This window comes from Triticum dicoccoides, chromosome 2A (genome assembly GCF_002162155.2).
Source record: "Triticum dicoccoides isolate Atlit2015 ecotype Zavitan chromosome 2A, WEW_v2.0, whole genome shotgun sequence".
NCBI classification, from domain to species: domain Eukaryota; kingdom Viridiplantae; phylum Streptophyta; class Magnoliopsida; order Poales; family Poaceae; genus Triticum; species Triticum dicoccoides.
Genome location: NC_041382.1, coordinates 562,298,291 through 562,317,755, shown reverse-complemented (window position 1 = coordinate 562,317,755; position 19,465 = coordinate 562,298,291). Strand labels below are relative to the sequence as shown.

Genomic DNA, 19,465 nt, shown 5'->3' with positions numbered 1-19,465 from the left:
TTCATTTGGTGCTAGGGTTTGAACATCCCCATTTCAAGTTTAGGCAAAATTTAAACATGATGCACACATGAAGCTAGCCTAGTGCAATGCCAGAAGCTAGGGATGTGACATTAGATAAAGACACAACTAAGTTAGGTTTAGTAAAGAGCTTGTTGTTATGAGAAAGTTATTTGTCCGTGGGCAATCGATAACTAGACCAGTAATCATTATTGCAATTTTATTTGAGGGAGAGGCATAAGCTAACATACTTTCTCTACTTGGATCATATGCACTTATGATTGTAACTCTAGCAAGCATCCGCAACTACTAAAGATCATTAAGGTAAAACCCAACCATAGCATTAAAGCATCAAGTCCTCTTTATCCCATACGCAACAACCCCCTTACTCGGGTTTGTGTTTCAGTCACTCATGCAACCCACTATAAGTGAATCATGAACGTATTGCAACACCCTACAGCGGGGATCCCTCACGCTTGCGCGGCATGGAGAGCACCATAGGACAGCACCAATAATAAAACATGCAACTCAAACCAATCTTGATCATCAAATAGCCCATAGGACAAAACGGATCTACTCGAACATCATAGGATAGCCATACATCATTGGGAAATAATATATAGCATTGAGCATCATGTTTAAGTAGAGATTATAGCGGGTAAGAGAGAGGTTACATCGCTGCATAGAGGGGGGGAAGAGTTGGTGATGATGGTGGTGAAGTTGAAGATTGCGGTGATGATGATGGCCCCGGTGGCACTCCGGTGCCACCGGAAGCAAGGGGGAGAGAGCCCTCCTTCTTCTTCTTCTTCCTTGACCTTCCCCCTAGATGGGAGAAGGGTTTCCCCTCTGGTCCATGGCCTCCATGGCACGGGAGGGGCGAGAGCCCCTCCAAGATTGGATCTGTCTCTCTGTCTCTCTCTTTTTCTGCGTTCTCAGATTCTACCCTTTCACCGTTTCTTATATTCCCGGAGATCTGTAACTCCGATTGGGCTGAAATTTTAACACGATCTCTATCCGGATATTAGCTTTCTTGCGGCGAAAGAAGGGCATCAACCACCTTACGGGGTGGCCATGAGGGTCAGGGGCGCGCCTGCCCACCTGCCTCGTGGGCCCCTCGACCATCGTCTCGCGTTGATTTCACTTCCCAAAAATCACATATATTCCAAAAAAAATCTCCGTCCGTTTTTATCCCGTTTGGACTCCGTTTGATATGGATTTTCTATGAAACAAAAAACATGCAACAAACAGGAACTGGCACTGGGCACTGGATCAATATGTTAGTCCCAAAAATAGTATAAAAAGTTGCCAAAAGTATATGAAAGTTGTAGAATATTGGCATGGAACAATCAAAAATTATAGATACGACGGTGACGTATCAGCTAGCCCGACCTCTTTCTCGTTCCAGTGATGTCGACCACAAACCAGATTATCTCATAATCCTTGTCGCTTGCTTATCCTGGTCGGATCACACGAGGGGCCCAGAGTATATCTCTCCTGGTCGGAGGGGCAAATCCCATCTTGCTCGACCATGTCTCACAGCATGGGTTTGGACAAGCCCGAAACCTACCTTTGTAACTACCCAGTCACGGAGTAGAATTTGGTTGGCCCAAAGCAAGTCTGTCACCATCCTGAGTACATGCGCCAGCTCAGATCTTAGGACATAGAACATATGTTGTACTAGAGACTCACAGATGACATATCACTGCGTCTCATAGTTGGGTCTGTCTGACTTGGACCTTATCTCAACTCGGATCTGACTACGTCGAATCCGAGTAGATCCTTCTGAGTCCATATTATCCGGTTAGCATCCAATGCTCCATGGCTAGTGAGACCAAGCCATTGACCGTGTCATATGCTAATCTAGTCGGTTGCACGTCCACACAGGCCTTTCAACTAGGGACCTTTTAGGACAATCATCATACAATGCATAGTCCCACAAACAAGTCACGTACTTGCTGATACACATCATTGATAATGTCCAAGGACTATCTTTATTCACAAACACATAGGAAATATCATCATACATGATTGCCTCTAGGGCATATCTCCAACACATTATAAGATGATCTCTCACTAAATTTCAAGGTACAAGTGTTCTCCCTGAGTATGCACCATTGCTATAGTTCGTCATGCTGAGACACCACGTGATGATCGGGTGTGATAAGCTCTACGTTCACATACAATGGGTGCAAGCCAGTTTCTGCACAAGTAGAATACTCGGGTTAAACTTGACGAGCCTAGCATATGCAGATATGGCCTCGGAACACTGAGATCTAAAGGTCGAGCGTGAATCATATAGTAGATATGATCAACATAGTGATGATCACCATTGAAAACTTCTCCATCTCACGCGATGATCGGACATGGTTTAGTTGATGTGGATCACGTGATCATTTAGATGACTGGAGGGATGTCTATCTAAGTGGGAGTTCTTAAGTAATATGATTAACTAAACTTTAATTTATCATGAACTTAGTAGCTGATAGTATTTTGGATGTCTATGTTGTTGTAGATAAATGGCCCGTGCTCCTGTTCCTTTGAATTTTAATGCGTTCCTAGAGAAAGCTAAGTTGAAAGATGATGATAGAAACTACATGGACTGGGTCCGTAACTTGAGGATTATCCTCATAGCTGCACAGAAGAATTACGTCCTGGAAGCACCGCTAGGTGTACCACCCGCGCCAGCAACTGCAGACATTGTGAATGCCTGGCAGACGCGTGTTGATGACTACTCGATAGTTCAGTGTGCCATGATTTACGGCTTATAACCGGGACTTCAACGACGTTTTGAACGTCATGGAGCATATGCGATGTTCTAGGAGTTGAAGCTAATATTTCAAGCAAATGCCCGGATTGAGGGATATGAAATCTCCAATAAGTTCTACAACTGCAAGATGGAGGAGAATAATTCTGTCAGTGAACATATACTCAGAATGTCTGGGTACCACAACCACTTGACTCAACTGGGAGTTAATCTTCCTAATGATAGTGTCATTGACAGAGTTCTTCAATCACTGCCACTAAGCTACAAAAGCTTTGTGATAAACTATAATATGCAAGGGATGGCTAAGACAATACCCGAGCTCTTCGCAATGCTAAAAGCTGCGGAGGTAGAAATCAAGAAGGAGCATCAAGTGTTGATGGTCAATAAGACCACTAGTTTCAGGAAAAAGGGCAAAGGGAAGAAAGGGAACTTCAAGAAGAACGGCAAGCAAGTTGCTACTCAAGTGAAGAAGCCCAAGTCTAGACCTAAGCCTGAGACTGAGTGCTTCTACTGCAAAGGGACTAGTCACTGGAAGCGGAACTGCCCCAAGTATTTGGCAGATAATAAGGATGGAAAAGTGAAAGGCATATTTGATATACATGCTATTGATGTGTACCTTACTAATGCTCGCAGTAGCGCCTAGGTATTTGATACTAGTTATGTTGCTCATATTTGCAACTCGAAACAGGGGCTACAGATTAAGCGAAGATTGGCTAAGGACGAGGTGACGATGCGCGTGGGAAATGGTTCCAAAGTCGATGTGATCGCGGTCGGCATGCTGCCTCTACATCTACCTTCAGGATTACTATTAGACCTGAATAATTGTTATTTGATGCCAGCGTTAAGCATGAACATTATATCTGGATCTTGTTTGATGTGAGATGGTTATTCATTTAAATCCGAGAATAATGGTTGTTCTATTTATATGAGTAATATCTTTTATGGTCATGCACCCTTGATGAGTGGTCTATTTTTATTGAATCTCGATGGTGGTGATACACATATTTATAGTATTGAAGCCAAAAGATATAAGTTTAATAATGATAGTGCAACTTATTTGTGGCACTGCCGTTTAGGTCATATTGGTGTAAAGCGCATGAAGAAACTCCATGTTGATGGGCTTTTGGAATCACTTGATTATGAATCACTTGATGCTTGCGAACCATGCCTCACGGGCAAGATGACTAAGACTCCGTTCTCCGGAACAATGGAACGAGCAACAGACTTATTGGAAATAATACATACTGATGCATGTGGTCCGATGAGTGTTGATACTCGTGGCGGGTATCGTTATTTTCTGACCTTCACAGATGATTTGAGCAGATATGGGTGATTTGAGCAGATATGGGTATATCTACTTGATGAAACATAAGTCTGAAATATTTGAAACGTTCAAAGAATTTTAGACTGAAGTGGAAAATCATCGTAACAAAAAAAATAAGTTTCTACGATCTGATCATGGAGGTGAATATTTGAGTTATGAGTTTGGTCTTCATTTGAAACAATGCGGAATAGTTTCGCAACTTACACAACGTGGAACACCACAGCGTAACGGTGTGTCCAAACATCCTAACCGCACTTTATTAGATATGGTGCGATCTATGATGTCTCTTACTGATTTACCGCTATCATTTTGGGGTTATGCTTTAGAGACGGCTGCATTCACGTTAAATAGGGCACCATTGAAATCCCTTGAGACGACACCATATGACCTGTGGTTTTGCAAGAAACCCAAGTTGTCGTTTCTTAAAGTTTGGGGCTGCGATGCTTATGTGAAAAAGCTTCAACCTGATAAGCTCGTACTCAAATTGGAGAAATGTGTCTTCATAGGATACCCAAAGGAGACTATTGGGTACACCTTCTATCACAGATCCGAAGGCAAGATATTCGTTGCTAAGAATGTATCCTTTCTAGAGAAGGAGTTTCTCTTGAAAGAAGTGAGTGGGAGGAAAGTAGAACTTGATGAGGTAATTGTACCTGCTCCCTTATTGGAAAGTAGTTCATCACAAAAACCAGTTAAGTGATTCCTACACCAATTAGTGAGGAAGGTGATACGTCTCCAACGTATCTATAATTTTTGATTGTTCCATGCCATTATATTATCTGTTTTGGATGTTTAATGGGCTTTAATATGCTCTTTTATATTATTTTTGGGACAAACCTATTAACCGGAGGGCCAATGCCAGTTTTTGTTTTTTTGCCTATTTTAGAGTTTCGTAGAAAAGGAATACCAAACGTAATCCAAACGGAATGAAACCTTCGCGATGATCTTTCTTGGACCGAAAGCAAACCAGAAGACTTGGAGTTGAAGTCTAGAACTCTATGAGGCCGCCACGAGAAGGAGGGCGCGCCCCCACCCTCGTGGGCCCCACGTAGCTCCACCGACGTACTTCTTTCGCCTATATATACTCTTATACCCTAGATCAATCGCAAAGAGCCACGAAACCACTTTTCCACCACCGCAACCTTCTGTACACGTGAGATCCCATCTTGGGGCCTTTTCCGGTGATCTGCCGGAGGGGGAATCGATCACGGAGGGCTTCTACATCAACACGATAGCCTCTCCGATGAAGCGTGAATTGTTTACCACAGACCTTCGGGTCCATAGTTATTAGCTATATGGCTTCTTCTTTCTCTTTGATTCTCAATACAAAGTTCTCCTTGATGTTCTTGGAGATCTATTCGATGTAATACTCTTTTGCGGTGTGTTTGCCGAGATCCGATAAATTGTGGGTTTATGAACAAGATTATCTATGAATATTATTTGGTTCTTCTCTAAATTCTTATATGCATGATTTGATATATTTGCAAGTCTCTTTGAATTATCGGTTTTGTTTGGCCTACTAGATTGATCTTTCTTGCAATGGGAGAAGTGCATAGCTTTGGGTTCAATCTTGCGGTGTCCTTTCCCAATGACAGTAGGGGCAGCAAGGCATGTATTGTGTTGTTGCCATCGAGGATAAAAAGATGGGGTTTATATTATATTGCTTGAGTTTATCCCTCTACATCATGTCATCTTGCTTAAAGCGTTACTCTGTTCTTATAAACTTAATACTCTAGATGCATGCTGGACAGCGGTCGATGTGTGGAATAATAGTAGTAGATGCAGAATCGTTTCGATCTACTTGACACGGACGTGATGCCTATACTGATGATCATTGCCTAGATATTCTCATAACTATGCACTTTTCTATCAATTGCTCGGCAGTAATTTGTTCACCCACCGTAATACATGCTATCTTGAGAGAAGCCACTAGTGAAACCTATGGCCCCGGGGTCTCTTTCTTATTATATTGCATCTCTTTTATTTACATCGCATCTCGTTTACTATTTTACAATCTTTACTTTCCAATCTATACAACAAAAATACCAAAAATATTTACTTTACTATCTTTATCAGATCTCACTTTTGCGAGTGACCGTGAAGGGATTGACAACCCCTTTATCGCGTTGGTTACAAGGTTCTTGATTGTTTGTGCAGGTACTAGGTGACTTGTGCGTTGTCTCCTACTGGATTGATACCTTGGTTCTCAAAAACTGAGGGAAATACTTACGCTACTTTGCTGCATCACCCTTTCCTCTTCAAGGGAAAAACCAACGCATGCTCAAGAGGTAGCAGAAGCTAATGATGATGATCATGAAACTTCTGATCAAGTTACTGTTGAACCTCGTAGGTCAACCAGAGTAAGATATGCACCAAAGTGGTATGGTAATCCTGTTCTGGAGGTCATGTTACTTGACCATGACGAACCTACGAACTATGAGGAAGCGATGATGAGCTCAGATTCCATGAAATGGCTTGAGGCCATGAAATCCGAGATGGGATCCATGTATGAGAACAAAGTGTGGAATTTGGTTGACTTGCCCAATGATCGGCAAGCCATAGAGAATAAATGGATCTTCAATAAGAAGATTGACGTTGACGGTAATGTTACTATCTACAAAGCTTGACTTGTTGCGAAAGGTTTTCGACAAGTTCAAGGAGTTGACTAAGATGCTCTACAGGTGTCTCCGATGGTGTTTGTTGAGTTGGCATAGATCGAGATTAGGATTTGTCACTCCGATTGTCGGAGAGGAATCTCTGGGCCCTCTAGGTAATGTACATCACTACAAGCCTTGCAAGCAATGTGACTAATGAGTTAGTTGCGGGATGATGCATTACGGAACGAGTAAAGAGACTTGTCGGTAACGAGATTGAACTAGGCATGATGATACCGACGATCGAATCTCGGGCAAGTAACATATCAATGACAAAGGGAACAACATATGTTGTTATGCGGTTTGACCGATAAAGATCTTCGTAGAATATGTAGGAACCAATATGAGCATCCAGGTTCTGCTATTGGTTATTGACCGGAGATGTGTCTCGGTCATGTCTACATAGTTCTCGAACCCGCAGGGTCCGCACGCTTAACGTTCGATGACGATATGTATTATGACTTATGTGATTTGATGTACCGAAGGTTGTTCGGAGTCCCGGATGAGATCACGGACATGACGAGGAGTCTCGAAATGGTCGAGACATAAAGATTCATATATTGGAAGGTTACATTCGAACACCGAAATGGTTCGGGTCGTTTCAGATAAGTTTCGGAGTACGGGGGTTACCGGAACCCCCTCCGGGAAGTTATTGGGCCTTATGGGCCTAGTGGTGGAAGAGAGGAGGCAGGGCAAGAGGTGGTGCCCCCCCGGCCCAAACCGAATTGGACTAGGGATAGCCCCCCCCCTTTCCTTCTCTTCTTCCTCTCCTTCCTTCTTCTCCTACTTGGACTAGGAAAGGGGGAAACCTACTCCTACTAGGAGTAGGAATCCCCCCTTGGGCGCGCCCCTTGAGGCCGGCCCTCCTCGTCCTCCCCTCCTTTATATACGGGGGAGGGGGGCACCCCATAGACACACAAGTTGATCCTTAGCCGTGTGTGGTGCCCCCCTCCACAGTTTTTCACCTCGGTCATATTGTCGTTGTGCTTAGGCGAAGCCCTGCGTCGATAACTTCATCATCACCTTTACCTCACCGTCATGCTGATGGAACTCACCCTCGGCCTCAGCTGGATCAAGAGTACGGGGAACATCACCGAGCTGAACGTGTGCAGATCGTGGAGGTGTCGTGCGTTCGGTACTTGATCGGTTGGATCGTGAAGACATTCGACTACATCAACCACGTTACTAAACGCTTCCTCTTTCGGTCTATGAGGGTACGTAGACACACTCTCCCTTATCGTTGCTATGCATCTTCTAGATAGATCTTGCGTGATCGTAGAAATTTTTTAAAATACTGCATTCCCCAACAATTGTACCTTGAGATTCCAACGAGAGCCCAGTCTCCTCGTCGAAATCCTCACCAGCGAGCAGCCAGAAGCGATTGCCCGCCGGCGAGATCCCTACAATTGTACTGCGTTCCCCAACAATTGTACCTTGAGATTCCAACGAGAGCCCAGTCTCCTCGTCGAAATCCACACCAGCGAGCAGCCAGAAGCGACTGCCCGCCGGCGAGATCCCTACTCCCGACCCTGGGAGCGAGCGAGACTGAGCAGGCGTGGGAGCGGCGGGGGAAGCGCAGCGACCTCCTCTGGGTCAGTGGCATCTTCAGTATCTTCTTCTTCGTACCAGGCTTCGTTCCTCCCTTGCCCTTGCCGCTCCCCAGATCTGTCCGCGCCTCCGACGCCACTGCAGGAGCAGGCCTCACCTCCCTGGCCACCGCAGGCACCGGTGCAGAGAGACCCATCACCGCACCAACCATGTACTCCGACGGGCCCGCCGGAGCGCGGCGGCGCGAGCGGAACGCCACCCACTTCATTGCTTGCATAGGGTCGTCCGATTCCGCCTCCTCCATCGCCCACAGCAGAATCCTGAGCGCCCCCACCGGCTCGCCCGTCGGTGCGAGGCGCCAGTCCTCCGCCTCGGTGAGCTTCCTGTAGGCCACCCCCGCCGCCTCCTTCAGATTTCTCTTCGTCGAGAACCTGGAGATGATCTCCATCAGCTTCGCCAGCTTCGATTCATCCCCGTCTGCGATCACCCGAGCCATCGCCTCGAGCCTCAGCTTCCAGGGCTCCATGGTTATCCTCTCGCGGAGCGCTCGCTTGTGGGAGAGAAGGGGAGTAGATTTCATCGAAAAGGGAGGGAATGGCCGCACCGCACCGCGTAGCAGCTTTAATCCCCCTCCATTCCCGACGCTCCCTCTCCTCCTCCGCCTCGATCTACGCGTTGTGCCGCGCCTCCGCCTCAGAACCCAGCACCCTGTCGACCAACACAAAGTGACAAGGAAAACGCACCTGCGTCCCCTCCCAGATCGGAAACTTCCCGTGTACCCGCATCGAGTCGACGCGTACCCCGTGGTTGTCGATGAGGGCCAGCACAGGGGAATCACCACGCCGGAGCAGAACGCCTCGCTTGAAAATCATCAGCGCCGGCGTGGATAGTCGGCGACGAGGTGAACCGCCCACCGGCGGTCGAGCGGAGTTGCCTCATGCGTTGTCATCCCAGCTGGAGAATTTTTTTAGATAATGGATGGAGCAAGCACTTGGAACCATTCATATATGGAGCTACTGCAGAAAGAACTTTGTGATCTTGCTCAGTTGTTAGCTGTACTACGGAGTAGATGGCAGTACTGTCATACAGTATCGTGTACGTCTGTACGTGCCAAGTGGATCCACCTACGTGGCACGATCTATATATATTTTTTTCCTTTTGGGAGACGCTACATGACATGATTGATTACATGGTGCGCTTGTCTGTCATGTCGACGACGTTGATGAGCCATGATGGCATGCATGCGACCCCCTCCCCGGCTACAGTGACAGTATCTAGAGCTAGCTCGCCTGCCCCCTCCCATGCTGGCAACGGCCTCTGTTGGCTCTGCCGGTTCAATACGACGAGACAAAAAGGCTTCTTTCACGCTCTCGCGTGCCGCTTGAATAGTCGACAACGCTACACTGTCATAAGCCGTGGCTTTCTGATCAGCAATCATTGCATGGCCGGGCCGGGGGTGCGAGCTCTCGGCCTGTGAGATTGTGATATGAATATGAACCTGATCGAAGTTGTGATTATTCTTGGACTCACAGAAAGGTGCGGTGCGTTTGTGTAGGCTTTCGTCTTAAGCAAGGGATATTTCATGGATATGTTGTTTCGGGGTTTTTTTTTTTATGATAATACATGTCTCATTTATATCATAACGACCATAGTACAAGTTATATACATACCGACCTGACAAAACTGAAAAGACAGCAGACCACTAGCCTTTGCACACAGAAACACCAGCCAAGAAATAAAATTACAAACAAGACTGAAGAATCCTCTGAGCATGACACCAACGCCCGTCACCTGCCTCTGGCAGCACCATAGCAGCCACCAAAGGAGAAAATGACGGATCACCTCCACACCCGAGCTCGACACGGCTCCATCGATGATATGCAGCTTTGCGGACCTCCAAGGTGGCTCACCAATAAAGACGAAGCCATTGCCGTTGAACGAATCAGACCGGAGCAACACCCCGGACACGCCATCGAATTCCAGATCTAGCACCCCCGCCCAATTAAGATGTTGGAGGAGGAAACCATACCTGCATGCCACGAACCACGAACCCAGATCCACCATCTTGCAGATGCCGTCGATGCATATCACAATCTGCATCCGCTCCTGGACTACCTCCCAAACTCCACGCCGGCGCTGGAGCAAACGCCGTCGCAACAGCGGAGCCCGAGGACAAAGGTCCACCACGAGGATGCCGCCGCCGTCGCCGCACCATCCTTACTTGAACAGTCTGATTTCCAAATTCACCCAAAAAACGAATCGTCTCGTTGAGGAAGAATCTGAAAATTTATTAGTCGGCGTCGCCATCGCCGTCGCCAAAGCCATGACGATGAACGACCCAAAATTCTAAAAAAAACTAAGGCCTAAAACAATCCACATGCGTGGATCCGACGACCCTCCTCACCACCGACGACCGAAGTCGTCAGCGGAGGGGAGCCGCCGGAGGACGGCGGCGGAGGAAGTCGCACTGGCGGCAAGAGGCGATCGCCTTTCTTTTCTTCTACTGGAAGAAAGAAAGCCTTTCCTCGGTCTCTACGCGAGCGTCAAATCGGAGACCTTGTTGCTTCGGGGCTTGATTAGTACTCCTTCACCGGAGTTGGTTTCCTACCAACGTAGGTGTACTGTTCCATACAATTATACATGCTCGTACATCTAGGAATCTAGCTGCTACTACTACTAGTACATAGCTCCTGAATGGTTTGTCCATCATCGTGACTTCGTGAGCCATTTCCCTGTCGTGGCAGGGCAAGTACGTACTATTCGTACATATTTTCGGCTTCGGTAGTTCACGTGTGCATGCACTGGTTGCGAGAGCCACGCCACCGGTTTCGACGGGTGGCCGCCGGCGAAACGGACCAGCCCTGCCGTGCGCACACGGCACACGCTCGCCAACCCGCGCACCCGTTGTCGCGGCGACACACCATCCACGCACGGAACGGCAAACGCGGCCAGGCCCGGCCTTACGGGCGCCCAAGTCAGATCGGGATCCGGAGAGCGCGACGGCTTTCTTCTCCCGGTGCAGGTGGGGCCGGGCGACGGCGACGCGCCCCCGACGCGTGTCGCGCGGAGAGTCCGGTGCGGGGAGATCACTACTGTATGTGCCTATCCCGTCGACGTCCACGTCCACGTCGACCTCCGCTCCGCTCGCACGCATGAACCGCTCCGTGATCCGCGAGTCGTCGGCACGCCGGGTTTCCCTTTCGGGATGGCTGTCCCGCCGGCGCCCGGCGGAACGCTTCAACTTGCCAGATCGGCACTAGAGACGCGGAGCAGAGAAATGTCCGGATAATGGCAACCGGGCCAATCATGGCAAGCAGCAAGGTCATTTCCACCTTTTGTTTTTGATGAAGGAGCAAAGGTCACCGCGACTTCAAGGGATGGGTGGCCGCTCTCCTTCCACTTCCTCCCCTTGGAAAAAAATACATAAACTGGTTTATTTGACAGTGATCGGCTCTTTAAAGTATGTTATCTAGGAGTAGATCATTTCCGGGCGCTTCTTTTCCTGTCGGGACGGATCGACTTGTGTCAATGCTCCGTCGCCATGTGTGCCGCGACTCCGGGTTCCCGCTCCATGCCAATGCGTCGCACTGTTCTTCAAGGACACGCATTTTTCTAGTCGTAATGACAGCGCCTTCTGGTTCACATTCTTGAGATTTTTGCACCGGAATCCTGTTTCAATCCTTCACGTCTCCTGTCCTGTCACAACGAGTACGGCAATACGCATTCATTAGTTCAGCTAATCAATCGGACCAAAACCTTCCGGTCGAAAACACTGACCAATTTATCCAGTTTAGTATATCATATCCTGTTTGACGTGGCAGATCCTTTTTCACACCACTACTCCAGCCTCCATCGACTTTCTATACTGAACTCACTTACTTGTGTTCAGACTTCAGAGACACCGTATCAAACCGGTTTTCTTACAAAAAAGGCTAAAGGAACTAGGGCATCAATTGGCGGAGATGCCAATGTTAGGCTGTTTGCAACTAGCACGAGAGACCGGAAACGAAATGGCCTGCTTGGACCCCTCCATACTTTAGGCCAAGAACATCTTTTTCCCTCAACCACGCGTGTTCTTTGCTCGGTTTCAAGTTTCAACCAAGTTTATGTTATTCAGGGCTGAGGGTTTATGCCCCCTGCCCGCAAACATCACAGCAGGGGCGTGACAAGAATTCGGAACATGCTGCCAAAAACAGGAGAGAAAAACATACTTGCGGTTTCATAATCGAATGTCGGTCAAACCGCGATCTGCAAAGATCTGTTGGGGATGCAGCCACCAGGGACAGTTGACCAAAAATCTGCAGGTGGCCAGGACGACTAATTCTGAGTGGTTGGCACTAGGCCTTGCAGAAATTGACCTCTTCAGATGCCATCATCAGAGAGGATTACTATTATTTCAATAGCAAATCAGCAGTCAGAGGCAGGAACACACTAGAATGCCAGATAAGCGCCCAAAAAACGTCGGTTTCAGCTTGTCCATGGCTATGTGTCCAGGCAACGGGAGACTACAGCAAAGCAGTGCAAAGCCTGCATGTCATCCAGTATGTCAGCTCAGAATATAATAAAAAGGGCAACCTGGTGCATGTAGCTCCCGTTTGCGCAGGGTCCAGGGAAGGGTCCGACCACTTTGGGTCTATAGTACGCAGCCTTTCCCTACATTTCTGAATATAATAAATGTGAATAACTTATGTTGATACAGGTGTTCATTGTGAGGATTTTCAAAGGAGATAGGCACAGAAGAATCCCAACTACTTCAGATTTGCACTGATCATCACTAAGGCCATGGCATGGACAGCTTCGGTCTCTTGTAAACTACCGCTGCTTTCTGGTGCGCAAAGCATGTGCCCAGAACTCAAGTGCAGATCATGTCAGCAGCAAAGCACTTAAACCAAAACAAACATGATCGACCAAGTAAGAAGAAGCATGTAAAGACTTTGTGTGGAATGTTTGCACAAGGGTCCTCTATGTAGTCACTGTCTCGCCTCCTGCATGTTTGGCCAATAACCTACAATATTCTAGTTTTCAAAGTGAAACATCCAGACCTATTGTTCATATAATGTAGAACAAGATGTCACATGCATCATGCCATCAAAAAATAACTAAATGTGGACCAAACATCACCTAAAATAATGATTTGGATGTGAACTAGTTATGTTTCCCTTCTCTAAAAGTCACTATCCCACTTCCACCATGTCCAACCAATAGGTTATATGATTGGCATGTTTAAGAAAGTAACTTTACCTGGGATCAATTCGTTTTATATAGGGTCAAAAAAATCAGAATATTTCCTGCATCATCAGAAAGTAACCACATTATCAGGATAACAAAAAGCAAATGTGGTACCAGCTAAAGAAAGAAACGTGTATCTGTAGTTGGTTATGAACCAAGCCGCATCAATTTGGAAACGTTAGTTAAGATTTTGTCATTAGCTGCAAATAACTTCACCACGTCGATAGGAACTAAGCCCAGGGATATTGGACGTTTTTGTGCGTGAGTGTCAAAAAATAATCAAATGAAGGCAATCAGATACCATCTCCATCTGAGTTACTAGTATTTTAAGGTAATAACTTAATGGCACTGCATAACACTGACAGTTAGTTGAGGTAATAACTTCTATATAATCAGGTTATGATAACTGCAACAGACGTGGCTTCTTCTGTACCGTCTGGCGTCAGGTATTTTATATACACACTAAGTCGATCGGAGTACAAGATGAAGTGCAGCCAATCACTCTATGGTTCACTGTACAAGATGAAGTGCAGCCAATCACTCTATGGTTCACTACTTCACTTCTTGTCACCATGGTTATCCAGGAGATGCATTCTTCCACCTTGTAATCAAATAAAAAAGAACACATGCGGCATGATCAATATTATTGAGATCATCACACCAACTAACAATTACACAAGTCGGAACCTAAAATGATAAAGGACTCAGATACTAAATTTGCAGAGAGAGCGTTCGTATAATAAAACTGGCCTTTATGCACTCTTCCAACCAAGGACACAAAAATATCAACATATTTATTCTCAACTTTCACTTACTCCACCTTATGTTGACATGTGCATACCAGTCTGTGTACAATGAGCAGCAATGGAGAATGCACAACAAACCATGGGTAACATAACCAGTTGGGCAGTGCATTAACAGGCAGGGAATTCAAAATAACCTTCTCTGATGGCTCAAAGATTTAACATCTAGTGTGCACAAATTTAAAGCAAATCAAAACCTTCTGGTGTCAGAATTCAGGCCTGCATTCATATCCTCAGAAAAGCAACTGAAGCTTCTAATTCCTGGACCAGTTTCCACTCTTTCCCCCCGATTTGTGCTGGAGACAGATATCTGTTATACATATGTCCTTTGAAGCTGCTTTGCACATGTCATAAACCGTCAGTCCGGCAATGGTCACTGCAGCCATTGCTTCCATTTCAACCCCTGTCTTCCCGCAAGTGGTGGCTTCCCCTTCTATGACAACACTAGAGTCCTCTTCATTGAGAGTGAGATCAACACGAACATGGGAGAGATTAATGTTGTGGCACAGGGGTATGAGGTTACTAGTTTGCTTCGCACCAGTTATTCCAGCTATCTTTGCAACAGTAAGTACATCGCCTTTGGCAATCTGGTTTGACGCCACCAAGTTAAATGCCTTCTGGCCTAGCAAGACCCTGCAACTGGCTATAGCTACTCTCTCACTGTCATGTTTGGGTGAGACATCAACCATCTTTGCCTGGCCACTGCAATCAACATGGGTAAGACCCGGTTGTGTCTCCCGGGCTGCAGGAGTGGGATGGACTACTTGCTGCGGAGGATTTGAGCCCAAAGGGCTGGCTGAAGGAGATTCGCCAAATATCGATTCCATTTCCTGGAATTACAAAGTTCAAGATAATTATTAATGCCCAATGACCAAATATATTAGTACGAGGACAGTTCACAATACTCATGACTAAGTCAGAAACCTATATTAGTTTGTGTAGATTTTTTGTCTTTAAGAATTCTGCATACTACAATTCAGAACCGAAGGAAACAGATTCAGTTGGTAAATTCTAAATTGGGAAAGCTTAGAGAGGAAAAATGAAACATACTGGATAGTAAAGTATCTATACCCCTAATCATTCACCACATTTCAAGTGAGTCATCTACTTATGGACGTCCTCAATCATTATAACATGTTTTAGTATGATTAAATGGAAATTCATATCTTTAGTTTCGACATCCAGTAAGAATAAACTATACCTCTTTTATTAAGCAAATCTTCCCGGTGATGTTGGTTCACAGGACATACAATCAAAAGTTCATGTTGTTCTCAACTAAGTCGTGTTCAGTATCTTTGTTTTCACTGGATAGACGATTAAGATAAAACAAACTGTGTTTTAATCCTGTAGGCTGTAGCTAACAATAGCTGTTCTTTCTCCTTTGTCAGGCTGTAACAGTTTTGTTAGCAACACCACATTTCTGTCAGCAAGGACTTGAAATCAGGTTGTAACTACAGTTTTTTTTTCTTTACCTGCACTGTAGTACCAGGCCTTGGATTTTCTTACTTTCTAAATCAGTGTCATAATAGTTTAAGTCAAGCAAAGTACTGTGTATACATTTTAAAAGACAATGCATAAACCTTTAGCTTCGATTGTCTTTTTGGTGTTCCAATTATACAATTTGTGTCTAGAACATCATTAATGGGATTCCATATCCTTGTTCTGTCATGAGTACACTGAATTATTTGTTTATTATAAAGTTATGAAGTTATGTTATTCAAGGATGGATGTATAAGTGGAATAGTAGTACTTTGGGATTTCTTTCAGTCGATTCGATTTGGCAGCCATCTGTTCAAACATTTTTCTTTTGTTTAGAGCACATGAACTGCACTAGAATATTTTGACATCTTTGGAAGTTAGACACATTTGAGAAAAGTTACACATGATCATGATGGATGAAGAATGAATAATATATAGACAAAACAGCTGTAAGTTTCTATTATTGGTTATAAAAAAATGCAGCTCCAGAATTTGTACTGAACTAGATGTTCATTTCAGTCAGTTGTTTCTGAAAGTTGGAATTACAGGAGTGGTCAAGAGAAGTTGGCCCAACTGTGATTCTTGGCACCGATCCCGTACATGAATCTGACGGTCAGAATGAGTGGATCCACGGCTCCATGGTTTTCCTAAATTTTATCCAATTAATATTATTCTGAATCAGATGAATAACACCATGTTTTTTTTGGAAGTAACATTGTGATATGGAAATAGCCTAATTAATCCTCTTTGTTGCGTGCACCCTATTTGCTTAACGCTAGATCATGAATTTGCTTAATTTTGCTCGAGTGGATATATCTGCTGATAACTTTTGCTACCCATCAATTTTTTTGAAAAAAAGACGCATATCAAGGTTGCAGTTTGGGTGGTAATTCGGATGTCCCATTTTTCTTTTGCCATTGAAGATCCTCCTATACCCTGAGCATATGAAGAAACAAATTTGCTTTAGTTTAATTTAGGACATGTTTTACCTCTTCTTTGACAAAGTTAATTTGTTATCATGTGCCGTGCACCCAAGCCATGAACAGAAACTTCCTTTCTCACATATATTATCTATATTTTGTCTGAAGCCATGATTTGTCCATGTCCTATAGTTCATTTGGGTATTAGTCAATATAATTTTCGTGGTGTATATCATTTGATACATATAACCTGATTTCTGGATGTGTTCTACAGGAAGAGTCCAAGGCTGCACTATTTCAGCCTTTTTTTGCCACATATAGGGAGTAGTAGACTATAATTCACCAAACTTAAGCGTGCTACAATAGGACATGGTTATCTTACAGCTCAGGCATAAAGGGAAAAGTAACTATCATGATCATGTTGGACACCCAACCTGAAGATACCAAAAAACACCACATGCACGTACACGGCAATTACGTAATTGCCATTACCCAAAGCATCAAACGACAAATATGTCTAGTAATCTAGCCATGTCTAGTCTCAATAAGATGACTAAATAACAGTAAAGGAAAAGAACAGGTTACACATGACGAATTATTTAAAGAGAGAGTGAAGAAACCTAACCCTATTGAGCTCCGCTATAGAATCAGAAAGGATTCCAGTAGCAAAGCATCTCCAGCCTCTACTTCTTTCTATTCTCGGGAGAATGAAGCGAAAGATGGACATGTGTAAACAATTGCCGCACAGTTTACACTTCTGCAAGGAATAAGTAAACAGAAAACAGAGAAAGTTTAGCACAGAGATACTCTCTACCTGAAGTCTTAATAACAACTCCAAGGCTAGGCTGCCCAGATATGATGATACAGATACCGTGAAACGGCAACTTTTTAAAAATGCAGCGATACATTTTCATATATATAGATACTAAAACAATATAGATATTAATGATTCTATGCAGGAATGGGAACATAATTGTTTTCCAATCCCATGAGCCAACACACCACTCAAGCTCACCAAATCATGATAACTGCACGTGCAAGCTGCCAAGCTCATCAAATCACAATGACTGCATGAGCAAGACACACCAAGACATTAGTGATTGCACCGGATGTATCCAGATGTATCAGCATATCCGGGCAGTATCCACCTCTTATAGACTGGTTTTCTGCCGTATCCGTGTTTCGTAGCTCAAGGTGAATGTGTGACGAAAACCTACTCATTTGAGTGTATAACATGATTACCCCCCACCCTACCACAGTACCACCACCACAAATAGTTCTAGAACATGACACAATCCAAATCCATGTAGAAATTCAGGAAATCCTATGTCCATTTAATTCTTCCCTGAGTTCCAAATCGCCTATGTCCATTTGGCTTGTGGAACGGGGCTGTCCTTGCAAATTTGGAGGCCCAATTCAAATTCTTATGAAATTGGGATTGATCTGCAATCCCAACTTTTGTGTTTGGTTGCCAAAAGTTCATAATTTCCCCATGGAAACACATGGCAATGCCAACTTACGTCTGCCTATTCGTCAAACAATAATGTCTAGCTGCCCAAGGTGGATTATATTCCCTATATGGTGAGTAACCTGATCGTATATGTCAAGTTGGGTGTATTGTAATTTTTGTAATTTTGTTCATATAGGGAGAAAATTAACAATAAAATGGAGCATTCATATTCCCCACCAAGCATACCTCTCGCAAAGACCACCATAAAATTTCACTCAATACGAGATGGAAGCCTGATAGACCATATAATGCAACCAAAGAGAATGGGGGAAGAGCCCTCCGCCTGCTGCTTCGATGAGTACCCAACACAAGAGGCGAGAGAAGCCTACCTATGTCCGGGGGGTGCGTCCTTGGTGCAGCTCCAGGTGGACTGGATCCTCGACCAGCGTCGAGGAGGACTCGACGACGGGCGGCTCGTTGGGCGACGGCGGCGCAGATCCTATTCCTAGGGCGGCGTCGAGGAAAGGGTTCGTCCGGTCGGCGGTGCCGCGGCGGTGGGTCGGACGAAAGGCAGCAGCGGGTCAGAAGGTTGCGATCACTACTCGGGCCAGGCGCGGGAGGCCCACGGGAAAGATGTACCGGCCGGCCCGTGGGTGCGGTTGGTTTTGCGTAGTGAGCACGGGCCATAAATTGAGAGAAGTTGATCCTCAAAATACAAAAAACAAATTTGAGAGAAGTTGGGAGTCACTAGAGTCGTCGCGGATTTCCTCCGGATTCAGGCGCGTTCACAACGAAGCAACCTGAGAACGGTTAAAGTCAAATACCACTTTATGATTTTCTCAAAATAATCATGAACATTACTTTTGTTTACAAAACTATTTAAATGTATGAACCGGTTTCAAATTCATTAACATTTTTTTACTCACCAAACATTTTTTGAATCGATGAACTTTTCTTTAAAATTGGGAAACAAATTAAAAAAACAAAATATTTATTTTTATTTTTGTGAACATTTTCTAAAGTGTATTGTACATTTTTTTCATATTCCGGAATATGTTTTGAATAACGATCATGATTTTCGGAATATGTTTTGAATACACGATCATTTTTTCAAAATCATGAACATGATTTTATTTCCTGACCATTTTTTCAAAATTGTGATTCTTTTTAATTTTGCAAACAGTTTTGCAAAACCACCAACATTTTTTGAATCTGCAATTTTTTTTATGATTTTCTAAACATTTTTGAATTCACATATATTTTATGATTTCTCAAACATTTTATTTGTGAAAACTCG

The 19,465-nt window shown here is 44.7% G+C and overlaps 1 protein-coding gene across 1 annotated transcript; it reads right to left on the bottom strand.

The window, feature by feature from the left end:
* Positions 1-13,885: 13,885 nt before the first annotated feature.
* On the bottom strand, positions 13,886-18,742 carry LOC119355384 (cyclic pyranopterin monophosphate synthase, mitochondrial-like). Its single transcript, XM_037622178.1, has 3 exons — positions 18,558-18,742; positions 17,344-17,475; positions 13,886-15,149 (listed from the first exon to the last, which is right to left on the bottom strand). The coding sequence occupies exons 2-3, from the start codon at positions 17,443-17,445 to the stop codon at positions 14,574-14,576; spliced, it is 678 nt and encodes a 225-aa protein (XP_037478075.1). The 5' UTR covers positions 17,446-17,475; positions 18,558-18,742; the 3' UTR covers positions 13,886-14,573.
* Between the last annotated feature and the right edge of the window lie 723 nt (positions 18,743-19,465).